General features: G+C 42.2%; 2 protein-coding genes across 4 annotated transcripts in view; one reads left to right on the plus strand and one right to left on the minus strand.

Moving 5' to 3' along the window:
- Window positions 1–9,555, minus strand: part of BZW2 (basic leucine zipper and W2 domains 2) — a 57,833-nt gene extending 48,278 nt beyond the window's left edge. The window contains exon 1 of one of the 3 annotated variants that reach the window (XM_068550563.1): window positions 9,356–9,555. In XM_068550563.1, coding sequence (XP_068406664.1) covers window positions 9,356–9,471 — 116 coding nt within the window. In that variant the 5' untranslated portion in view covers window positions 9,472–9,555. Of the gene's footprint in view, window positions 1–8,413; window positions 8,570–9,355 lie in introns of those variants that run through there. The other 2 variants (XM_068550562.1, XM_068550565.1) reach the window with 2 other exon arrangements.
- Window positions 8,924–12,615, plus strand: part of ANKMY2 (ankyrin repeat and MYND domain containing 2) — a 34,953-nt gene continuing 31,261 nt past the window's right edge. The window contains exon 1 of the mRNA XM_068550566.1: window positions 8,924–9,204. Coding sequence (XP_068406667.1) covers window positions 9,138–9,204 — 67 coding nt within the window. The 5' untranslated portion in view covers window positions 8,924–9,137. The remainder of the gene's footprint in view (window positions 9,205–12,615) is intronic.

Below are 12,615 nucleotides of genomic sequence, written 5' to 3' on the forward strand. Positions count from 1 at the left end.
CAGCTGAAGTTGCTGGGTAACCATTCATATAATTCTCGAAGGCAGCTTTTTTATTATTTGCCTCATGAATTTTATGGTTTAGAGTTAGAGAGTGAAGCATAAATATTAATTTTAACGTCTAGTTCAGCACTTGGATAAACTGAATTAGCATACGTTACCTCCCAAATGCCAAATAGTTCTCCGTGGAGTTCTAGTAAGGAAAAAAACATTTGTCTTTAGCAAGAGGATTTAACAGAAATCCTGCCTCTTAAGGACATGTAAATAGTAGGAAATCTATGGCTCCATGGTTTCTGGTACTACTGGAGCTGGTTCTCAACTTCTTTCCTGCAGAGGCTCAATGCTAATGTAAACACCATCTTCACACTCTTCCACGCCGATGTGGCATCCTTTCTTCTAGCCAGCAGCTTCCTCTGTACCAGCAATGTGGGCCTCTCCTTCCTGTTTACAATACCCCATTCTATTACCTTGTATACTGAGAAAAACATATGTCATGTTCTCTTTTTTCCTTAGAAATGATCACAAATCCAGGAAGCTGTCGAGGTTGGTTTGAAAAGCATTAAAGTCTTTTGTGTGAATATGCAAAAAAGAAGAGGATACAGTAGGATATTATAAAACTGCACACCCCATGGTGGTTTATGATATAGTCTCCATAGTGCTAAGAGGTAATATTCCTTACTGCTACTCACCTCTGCCTAGCAGTTTTCTTGAGATTTATTTAGAAGTCCCCAAAATAACAGTACATCTAACAATTATTTTTTGAAAGTCCTCTTCTAACATAAAAATAAGTCGAACTATGAAAAGAGGAAACACAATTCTACACATCTCACAAATTTGTTATTATTGTTTCCCTACTAATATATTATTATTATATATATAATTGAGAGAAATAAAGATAACAAAACAAAAAACAACAAAGGATACACCTGAAATTTAAAAAATCAAGAAAGAACAATGAAAGCACTGTCTCTTTGGCATTTGCCAAAAGAATGGTTCATTCAGTGAGTTACCTAAACCTTTTATTTCCAAAGCAGTTTACAAATATGACTATCAGAATATTTTTTGGCACTTTTCACTCAACACATGCCAAATTTAGAACAGGCCAAATTATTCCAGTTGGCATTTAACTGCCTAAAAGATACTTGCTGAAGAGACCCATGGCCCCAATATAGACATCAGAATGAGTTAAGAATGAAAAGTATTCTTGTGTATACTGCTGATACTGGTATACAGCAGATTTTTAAAATTTAGAAATTATTCTAAATTGTCATGTATTTTTTCCCCTAATAGATACAAAGGAAAAATGCTGTGGAAACTAATGACAACCACAATCCTGCATTAAAATGACTCACATTAACCTGATTATTAAATCCCCAAGTTGCATCTCTCAGGTTTAACTGTTTCAGCCATGTCTTTATTCCATTCATCAATAAAAGTAGAAAAGAAAAAATCAGAACAGTCCAACTGGAAAAAAAATCAAACTGAGAGAATAAAATTCCTTTAAGGCACTATATAGATAAAACCAGTTCCATGGATCATATTTTACTTGCAAAATAAATTTCACAATTTCCTACTCATTTTATTTTCTAGCTATTTTGGCTATTGATATCCTAGCTATTTTGGATAATTTCAAATTAGTTTGTATTCAAAGGCAAAATATCCGAATAAGTATATGATTTTCTCTTCCATGGTTTCTTTTTATGTCCATTATTAACTTTCCTGCTACCACCAATTCTGAAGATACTGCTTTATAATTTTCAGTTTAGTCTAAAACATGTGATGTCATAAATTACTTGAGAGCAAGAACAAACCTAGTGTGCTTTAAAATATAATCTACCACTTCTGTGATTTTTAAAAAGTTGACATATTGAAGAAAACGTGCCTTTGAATGAAAAAAATTCTAGCTCCAATAGGGTTGGCCAGAAAATTACAGCCAATATTTATTTTATAAATATTTATAACATGTTATAATATTTTATGGAGTTGTTTTCTTGGGGGTTGTTCTCCCTGGAATGTTCTCCATTTTCTGGCTCGCCTGCCCAAATTCACCAATCCTTCCAGACTGTTCAGAACCTCACTTTCTCTAGTCCTCCCACTGAGCTCCACCCGTTCTGGAATCTGCACTTGTGACGGTACTGCTCTGGTTGGTGACTGGAGAAGGCTGTGTGGGGAAGGGGTCATTTGAGCTGAGAAGGATTGGAGTAAAATGTGATATGCAGAAATGGGTGGAGGAGGGCATTCTGGGAGCAGGAAGCCGGTGGGTGGGTAGGGAGTAACCACATTGTTCACATTAGAGCTGAAAGGCTGGAAGGAGCCAGCCAGCCACCTGAACAGCCAAAGGGAAGTTCTCAAAGGGGTCTAACCTGTCGGCTGACTGGGGGTGGGGGGGCGGCTTTTGGATGATGACTTTAGTCCCTATTGTTTCAGGGGCTGGCGGGTCCCCTAAAGGATAGTGGAGGCCTCTTAAGGACAAAGATCATGTCTTATCATTTGGGATTCGCTGAAAACAGATGCATACCAAGAACTTTCTTATTATTATAAAAAAAAAGTTAATCCTGATTAATATTTTTTAAAAAGTTAATCCTGAGATAGAATTACTAGAATTATATCTTTTATGAAAGTCTCTCTTGAAAAATAAATCTCTTCCAAACTGTAGGAAGTTGGGCTTATGGCAAATACTAATGTCTATACAATTTTACTTTAAAATGATTTCTTAACTAGGCCTGTAATTGTGTTATTCATCTTCTTCTCAACTGTAAAAACAGGTAGAATTGGCCCTAAAAATAACAACTAATTTTTATATAACATTTTATAGTTCACAGGGTATCGTCAAGGATCCTCAAAGTCATCCTGTAAGTTTGGTTAGTATCCCTCTTTTATATATGAAGAAAGTGAAAGCAAGAGACATTGCCTTGGAAAAGCCATCTCATCACGGAGTCTTGGTTTTCCCACTCTAATTCTCAGAGCTATGGCTGTGCTTGGCTGTCTCCCAGGGCTCATCCATAATCATTTCCTACCAGGTCAGAAGAGGCTACTTAATGGGACTGCTTTACTCCACAATCAACAGACCAGGAAGAGATTTTACTCAGAGGCTGATGAATGTAGTTTTAAGGGCTGCTTTGTCTGCCGGGTCTTTTTAACACAACCCCGCAAGAGATAACCAAATAACAAGAGATAAAAACACCGATTTTCTAGCTTAAATGTATTTATTGGGAAGGTGAATGCTACCTTTCCCCTCCTGATGCAAAAATAGCTTTCTATTTTTAATTACTGGAACCGTTTTACTATACTCAGAGATAAGAGGCACCAGCCTTGAGTTTTAAATTCCACAGTGACATAGCTAATATATAAATATATATGAGTTGAAGTTGGATATACACTAATGTGTGCTTCAGCATTACCTGGCAATGAGACTGGATTGGCTACATTGTCCTTAGACACTGTGAAGGCTGGGCTTTGAAGCTTAATTAAATATTCTTTAAGAACTCTTCAAACCAAATCTGGGAAGAAATGTTATAAATGATACCAAACAATTCCATGTTGGCTTCTGGAAACATTAACATTTCATAAGTCCAAAACATCATAAAAGAAACATAAACATCATGACATGCAAGTTATAAAGTTTTAAGAATTCAGAAAGCAGTTGTCAAAACAAGCATTTAGTTAAGCCAATCCTGAGGAAGGACGTGGTGGGCACACCTCAGTGTGGTCCTCATTTTCATGCAGTGAGATACCTCCTCTAACTATTGCTCATGACATTACCAAAGTACTCCTTTTTTTGGAAATGCCTTTTGACTTGATTTATGTGACACAGAAGAAAATCAGTAGCTCCACTTCATTCATGTCTTGATTTTCTCAGTTAAACTAAATATATTTGCACCCCTTGTTGAGACGTGTCTGCAAATTACTTCGTCAGGGTCTAAAAAAGATGAAGATTAGCTGCCAGTAGGATATTCATAAGCTTGTGACACAGCACTGAGATATGCCACCTACCTCTTCGTTTTGTGGAGAAGCTAAAAGGTGATGTGAACAGTTTATGGAAATGCATTGTTCACAAGACAGTCTTTTGCTGATTTAGGTGTAACTGTTTTAACATTAAATGGATAACCGCATAAGCGCAACTCTAAGTATAGAGAAAGAGCATTTGTATCCATATTGCTTTCTCTCTCTCTCTTTCTATTTTTTTTTTTGGTCTAAACTACAACGACAATTTCTTAGTGGCTGTAATACTTCCAGATTTCCTTTTTAAAACTTCCTTATGGAAAATCTCAAACATATCAAAAGCAGAGAGAACAGTCTAATGAAGTCAATGTACTCATTGCCCACCTTCAACCCTTAACAACACGGTGAACTTTGTCTCATTAATGTTCTTACTCAGTCCCTGTCTCCCACTTTCACAAAATTATATTGAAGCAAGTCTTAGATGTCTTACCATTTTCCCCCCTTAAACAATTCAGTACATATCTCTAAAAGATAAGGGACCTTTTAAACATATAACCACAATATTAGTTTCAAAGAAAATAAAAATCCTAATATCATCAAATATCCACTCAGTCAAGAAATGTACCTAAAAAAATGAAAGTTAAATGTCAAGGAAAACATTACCCCAAAAGTTACAACACTCAAAAATGAGCTATTCTCTTGCAATAAAAAGGAAACGGCATTCTCTTAAAGCACAGAGCTGTATGTATGTCAAGGGCTTCAAAGAGGGAGTCCAGGAACAGTCGGCAAAATTTGTAACATGTGCATATGAACAATTTTTTTTTTCTTGGTTGATAGCATTCATCAGAATGTCAAGCAGCTTGAGACTGAAAAGATTTAAAGACCTTCTGCCCTTGGTTATGATTGTGTGTGCTTAGGGCCACATCACCTCACATTGCCAGGAAGGATTAGTCAAGTAGGGAAACGAATCCACCTAAAATAACTTGGAGATCAAACTGAACTCAACTCAGCATGTACTGAGCACACACTAGGTGCGAAACACCGGGTCACAATCTTGAGAAGCAAAGGTAAACTAATCCTAGTTAATTTATAGTCTAGAAGGAGAAGGGGTCAAATAGATTAAAAAAACTGAACTAGGATGTCATGAAAAAGGTGCCTGCTTTAGGTTATTTTCATGGGGATCCAGATGAAGAAGCAAAGATGTTAATTTCAGGGTGCAAGGTGGGTGGGGACCAGGGCTCCTAAGAAGATAGGAGAAAATTAGAGGATGTCAGCAACTGTACCAGCAACTCCTGAGGAAACATTGTTCTTATCGCCCTTGCTGAGGGACAGGAATAAAAATGTTTACTAGAGCCTGTATTCTCCTCCTGGATGGGGTGGGAGAGGTGACCATGAAAGTATCTTGAAAGTTGACACTTCATCAGATCTGGGAAGCAGAGAAAGGCTCGGTAAAGAGGGAAGGCAGGTCATTCCAGGAAGAGAAAAGCAGGAACAAAGGGGTGGAAAATACTGGCACGTTAGGGAATCATCAGTGAGGTGACCTTAGAGCAGAGTATATGGGAGGGGCTGGCTGACTGGAAATGCCAGCTGGGACCAGAAGTCGGAGCCTCCCAGACCAAACCTGGGCTGGTGGAGAGGAACCAGAAGTAAGAGACCAGAGCCTCTATTCTGCGGCAGGTGGAGAGCCTCTGACATGCTTTAAGTGAATCAGTTCTGTCTTTACAAAGTATGTCGCATCCTTGGGTGGATGATGAGTGCTCAGTGTATATTGGTGGTGGTGCCTTAATGGTGGTGCCTTGAATGAGCTGGATGGGAAGCAGGCTACTTAGGAATCCATTGCAACAGGCCAAGAGACGTCCAGCGTGGTAGAAGTACAAAAAGGGATGATGGGGACACATATAAGAATTTCAGACATTTCAGAAATCATTATTTTTTAAAAGGAGAAGAAAGAAACAGAGACCAAAGCAACATATAAATTCTATTACACATTGTGGAACAATGTGTTAGTATGCTCTCATTTCTGTAAAAAAAAAAAAAAAAAAAAAAGTGGAGCTACACATATAAGCTATAAACACATAAAATTTCTCAGAAAGGTATGAGAAAAATAGACACCATGGGTTGTAGGGCATGGAGAAGAAACTGTGCAAAGAGGTCGGAGAGTCTTTTGTACCTTTGGCACCCTAAACCACATGAACGTGTTATCTATTAGCTAAAGAATATATAATTTCCCCCTTACTGCTAGCCACAGAGATAGAGAATAATGAAAAGCGAAAAGGTTTTGGAGACAGATCTAGGTTCCAATTTTGGCTCTGATACTTCCAAACTGTGGGTCTGTGGGCAAATTAACTTCTTTCTGTTTCTGTCCCCTTATTTTCAGAAACAGGGGTAATACTAGCTAGGTCGCTACAACAATGATTAAACAAATCCTATAACAAAGCATCTGGTAGAATATCGGCACAGACTAAGGACCCAATAAGTAGTAGCTATTTTATTACCAACAAAACTTCTTTGATGTGAATACATTCTTAATACAAAAAAAGTTCCTTGATCTAGTCTAAGGTATGCTCATTAGCTAATCTTATTCCTACATTAAATATTAACACTGTCCAAAAACGATTAATGGAATCCATCTGATGAACACAATCCATTACGTATCTGCTTCTAGAAATTTAAACTTAACATATTACTTATATGCATTTCTAGGCAGATGTTAGCTTTTTTACTTTAAATGTCATTGACTCTAGCTTTACTGAATTCATGTATTCACAGAGAACTAAATACCAACGAGGTGCCATAAGGCACCAGGAAAATAGATAATAAGTTGCTATCCTCGAGGAACTGACAACTTCAGTGAGACAAACAGGTGTGACCTTCAAGTAACCATGGCCCCAATTTGGCACAAGAGATGGAAATACTGGCAATGAAGCACCCAATTCTGTAACATCCCTTGTAAAATGTTAAGTCACATGGTAAGGGAAGGTTACTCCGCAAGCATTTTCTTAGGTTTCTGGGTTTCTTCTTCATGATACTGTGTTTTCAGTCAGTTGTAACTGGGGCAATAGCAGCATTCTAAGTGTTACAAAAGATGGGTCACTCAAAAGCCTTACTACTTGTTTGAACAGTCACGTCATTATTAAAGCATTCCCAAACAAAAGTTTCTTTGTTATACATTGTGATGAATAATTTCAAACCATTTTCATGTGATATGTTCTGGCTCAGATCTGCCCCAGCCTGTAAAGATGAAGCCTTAGACAAGAAAACATCTGGGATTTGGGGAAAAAATTTTGTTAAAGGCAGGAAATAATGAACATCTTCCAGGATTTCAGAAGTGTTAGTGAATGCTTCCAAGAAATGAAGGCGTAAGGCCAGAGGAAAATACACTTCACTTCATATATGGCACAGCGGGGAGAAAGAGTGACGGTATGGGGGGGATGCTTAACAAAAAAAATCTACATAATTATACAAATATTTCTCTTTGAAGCATATGCGTCTTGGGAAAAACACTAATACTAGACTGTAGAGAAACAACACTAAACACTAATTTCTACAGAAGCTTTCGCTGATGCTTTAAATATGTTATGGATGTCCACCCGGGAGGAACGACTGACTTCGTATTAGCAAGCAAGTCCTGTCTCTGAGCCACAGGAGGGTACACGCTTGTATTTGGCCCCTAGCTTCCTATAGTGAAAGCCTGAAGCTACATATTACAGTTGAATGAAGGTTGGATTAAGAGGCTAATCTAATGCTATATATAGACAGCAACACCAATTTAATCTCCGCCCCTTCTCCCTCCCCTTCCTATTTCCATAAATCTCAAGATCTGAGTTACAAAGAGACTGGGAACTCTAGAAGAGAGAAGAGGCCCTCCCTCCCCCCTCATCCCCGGCTGTCTTTCATAAACGAAGTATTAGTGCAAGTGTAAATTGCTTCCAAACACCCTTAACGGGCACCATAGAGCGATCAGATCCGGTTTTCTTCTACAGCTCCCACAGACGCCAGAGGAGATGACAAGTGGGGGTGGGTGTGTGGAGGGGTGAGGAGGGTAGGTTGCCAAATGAGAACTACCTTCTCCCGAGACTACTCTCACATGCGTTCATCTCGCTCGTAATGGGGAGCTCCCCTCTCCACCCCACCCCGAGTCCAAAGCCTCAACCCTGGCTTCCCCGGGAGTTACATCTGGCGGTGCCACGCACGGGACGATGGGCACCCGCCACTTCCCACCTCGTGGCCGGCGCCTGGCCGCTCTCGGTCTCCCGGGACGGCCAAATGTGGCAAGTGGAGCGTCTTCACTCCGGGGCACTGATACGCGGTATAAGTGATGGTAATGGGGTGGAGGGGCGGCTTCCCCACCGAGAGGAAGGAAGCCGCCCCAGCAGGCACATGCTTCCTCAGGGCCAGCTCCGGCAGCGGGGAAGCTCCCGGTGGGGCTCTGGCTCCGGTTGTCGAAGGCTTCCCGGCTCTCCCCCTGCCCTACCTGGGCTGCTTCTCACCTGTCCGAGGAGGTAGCGGCGACGCGCGAGGCTGGGGGCTGCGGCGATTCCGGCAGCGGCGGTGGCAGCGGCGGCAGTGGTGGCGGCAGACAATGGAGGAGTGAAGGACAGACACATTGACACCGACACACGGAGCTCGGCGCAGCCCCGCCTACCACGCCGCCACGCCTCCCAGCCCGCCCCCGTCCCGGGCCGCTCCACTCCCTGGGAAATGAAGGGGGGTGCATAGCGAGAGCAAGGGCGATGCATGCCCGTAGCAGAAACTGCCGAACACAGAAATTCCAGAAAGAGAATTTAAATACTGTGTGTCCCTAAATATCTGCACCGGAAAGGATGGCGGTGGGAGACGTGTAACAGGCATTTAATCCCCCCCCTCTGATTTTCTCCATTTGGTTTTTCCTTCCCAGGCTGTTCCAATGGGAGAGTCTCGCTGCCGCCTCCTGCAGCTCCTCCTCCCGGCCGGGCCAATGACTCGTGGGGGGCGGAGACTACCGCTGGGCCTGCAGAGACTGCCCGCCCGGCTCGCCAGAGCTCGCCCGCTGCTCGCCAGCCCCCCGGAGGGTGGAGAGAATTCGAACGCTTCCGCGGTTGGCTACTTAATGTCCTAGTCTCAGGTTGCCAAACCTTGCGGCTGGCGTTCCTAATACAGACGCGTCGTTTCTATTTAATACTTCCAAAGAAACAATAGCTGTCAAGCTGGCGGAAGCAATGGTTCACATGAAGAAAGGCGAGCTGACCCAGGAGGAAAAGGATCTGCTGGAAGTCATCGGAAAAGGTGTGGGTGCTGGGCTGCGGCGGGGCGCTGCCTGCCTGGTCCGGGAGGGAAGGGGGTCGTGGCGGAGCCCGGGCGGCGCCCCCGGCCCGGCTGACCCTGGGTTACGGTTTTGCGAGGCTGACATCCTGCGACCGGGAAACAGCGCTCCTACCTTTGGTCTGGGACCGGTTGCGGGGGCGGAGAGGTGGGGAAGGAGAAGCGCTGCTGGGATGGGAGCGGAGGTTGCAGACGTTCGTTTTCTAAATCAGCGTTTGGAAGGGTACACATTTCCAGGCTCCACTTCGGATGATAATGAGCGACCCGGGGTGGGGCCTCAGAATGTGCATTCTTCAAAACTCTAAGGTGATTTTGACCACAGTCCGTCTGGGCGATAGTGGCCTGGAAGTTTCAGCTTCTTAGATAGGTGTCTAAGGGCCGTTTCGACTTCCGGAGGCAGAAAGATCTGGATCCCTTGGCTGTCCCCGCCCTCGCTTGGGGCGGGTGGAGGGAGCTCCTAAGGAGAAGGGTTCTTTACAAGGGCATAAAACGAGGTCTGTAATTTGCCGCATTGAGGCTTCTGCGTCCAGGGCCTCCCTGGCTTCCTTCCAGAAGCCCCCGGCCGCCGCAGGAACTCTCACAACAGCGAGGAGGTTGGGGAGGCGTCCACACCGCTCTGCGCACTTCGCAGGGCTGCGACCTTCTAATCGCGCTCTTCGGCGCTTTCCCTTCCATTCTCCCAACGCGCGTCCCACTTCCGCCGCTCCGGGTCTTAGGGAGGGAGACGCAGGCCCCGGGGACGAGCCAGAAGCCGTGTTTTCCGCTCCGTCCCCGAGTGGACGTCCCAGAAGAGTTCCCGAAGTCCCGTTACCTGGCAGGTGACAACAGCATGACTACGTGGCTTCTGCACTGTCACGGCGCGGCGATACGGATGTGTGGGAACTGCGGGCATTGTTCATGTGGCTGTTATAAGCTCCCTCAAACGGCAGAGAAGCCAGTCATTGCAACATAAAACTTCCCAATTTCCAGTCTTTCTTTTTTTCTAAGTAGCCTGGCTCCCATCTGGACATACAGAGAGAAAGGCACATGTATTCTTTATACTGACAAGGAAAGTCTAAACGTAAAGGAGAGAAATATCGGATTGGAACTCAACAGGTGCTCATGAGCTGAGCCCACCCAATCTGGTCTCAACAGGTTTAACTCAGTCACAGCTGTAATTTGCTATGATGTGTTCTTTGCCTAGAATTGTGGGACTTGGGAGTTGGTGCAGACTGTTTGTTCTGCACGGTTCTCGCTGACCTGTTTGGCACTGTAGTCTCCCTTTTCTGCCTGTCTCTGGTTCATTTCTCGGTGCCTTTGGTGGCCCTGGGATTCAGCTCAGCAGCCATGTGAGTCTCAGCTCTGTGCCAGGTACAGTGCTGGGCAAAAAAGGAGACAAAGGATCAACTTATAATCCACCAGGGATGCAAATTCTGTTTTTGAGCAGTCCAGAGCTATCACCCTCTCTCAAAAGTGTAAACAAGTGAGCAGTTTTATAAAGTGGGTCTCTGAAAGGGGCAGGTGTTGTGTGTGGGGACGTAGGGAGGGAATCCTTGGATACATTATTAGGTGTCCACCAGTTTTTATTTTTAAAGATTAAATAAAAGAATTAATGTGAATTTAGCCTGGTTAGCACTGTGATTTTTTTCTGGGCCCACATCGTGCAACAAATTACACAGACACTGTTTCACCTATTTAATTGGTCCAAGCTGATGAGAAAAAAGAAGTGAGATGGACATAGTATGTGATACATTCTTGTCAAGTGAGGGTCTGTTGGACATTACCATACTCTTAAAAAAAAGTAATGGGAGATAAGAGAAAGTAACAACCGTAGCCAACCTTTACTGATTGTTATTTTGGGCCTGGCATAATTCTTAGCACTTTACATATATCCATGCGTTTAATCTTGATAAGCTAGGAATTATTTTTAAGCTACAACATTATGAGAGACAGCATAGGATGGTAGTTAACCTTTCAAGTCTGATTTGGAATCCTCCCTCATTCATTTGCTGGTGACTTGGCCTTGGGCAAATTACTGTTTCTGAGCCTTAGGTTCTCCATGTGAAAAATGGTACCCACCTCACAACATTGCTATAAGGATAAAATGAGTTAGTGTGAGTAATGTGTTTAAAATACTGTATTGGCTATTATTATGGTAGATATGGCAGTCTCTACTTGATAGACAAGAAACCAAGAAACTGAAAAGTTCAAGTAGCTTGCCCAATATAATACAGGTAATAAGTGGCAGAGCAGAGGTATCATATGGCCCACAGTCCTAGAAATATGCTGGACTTGAAAACAAACTAAACAAAATGAAAAAATGAAACCAGCACCATAGTCCATACCATACCTTATTCACTTGGAGAGGCAATTTAATTGCAGCAAAATATTTTCATCTGTCAAGTTAAATTAATTTTAATTGTAAACGTTATTGATTTTGTAGTTTTGTGTGCATTTAAAATTTGTAAAATAATTTTTGGCTTGTAGATGAACGGAGTTCATAAACAAAGTTTATATTCGTACTCATAAGAAGCAATTTTCTTTAAAGGAGGTGAGTAGAGTTCTGATTTTTTTTCCCTTCGGTACATTTCTCAACTTTGAGAAGCACTGGCTTAGTCAGTACTAGTACGTGGAACTAACGATAAGTTTCCAGCCACCTGTGACCTGTCATCTTGGCCAATCTGAAATAAACTCAGCAAATTTTTGAGTCCTCCCTCCGGCTAACCACTGCCCTCCAGAAGTTAAGCCGATTGTAAGTGGGACTTACAGTCCAGAGAATACCGCACGTTGCTACTGGATACTTTTAGACAATTTCTTCTTCTGAGTAAATGCACATTCTAGGTATTCTACAGGTTGTTAATTTGTTAGAATGCCAAAAAGAAGTTCCAGATGAAACTGAGAAGCTGTTTCTCACATATTCATTTAAATCATAGTCACTGACAGCATCCATTTCACAGCATTTCAGAAGAGAAATGAAATCACTTAAGCACAGTTAACTGGGTTATATTACTTGTAGATTGACCCATTCTTCTAAGCTCTGATATCTTTTTCATTAAACACTGAGGAAGTGCTATTTCAAAATAAATTAAACTTTAAGAATATAAACCAGAAAGCCTTTCATTACTTATCTTGTTTAGTACTTGAAATCCCTGGGATCACTGTTGCCGATTTCACAAGAAAGTAATGTACTTATTTTTTTTTTTTTATTATTATTTGTGTTAAAGGAACTGTGAAGCAGACTCGGACAATAAGGTTTATTCTACCAATTTTATTGGAGTATAACTAAAGTACGATAAATGGTACATATTTCAAGTGTACACTTTTTTAAAAAGTCAGTTTTGACGTAAGTGTACATCCACGAAACTACTGCAATCTAGACAGTGAACAGTTCCATCA

The sequence above is a fragment of the Eschrichtius robustus genome, chromosome 8 (genome assembly GCF_028021215.1).
Source record: "Eschrichtius robustus isolate mEscRob2 chromosome 8, mEscRob2.pri, whole genome shotgun sequence".
NCBI lineage: Eukaryota > Metazoa > Chordata > Mammalia > Artiodactyla > Eschrichtiidae > Eschrichtius > Eschrichtius robustus.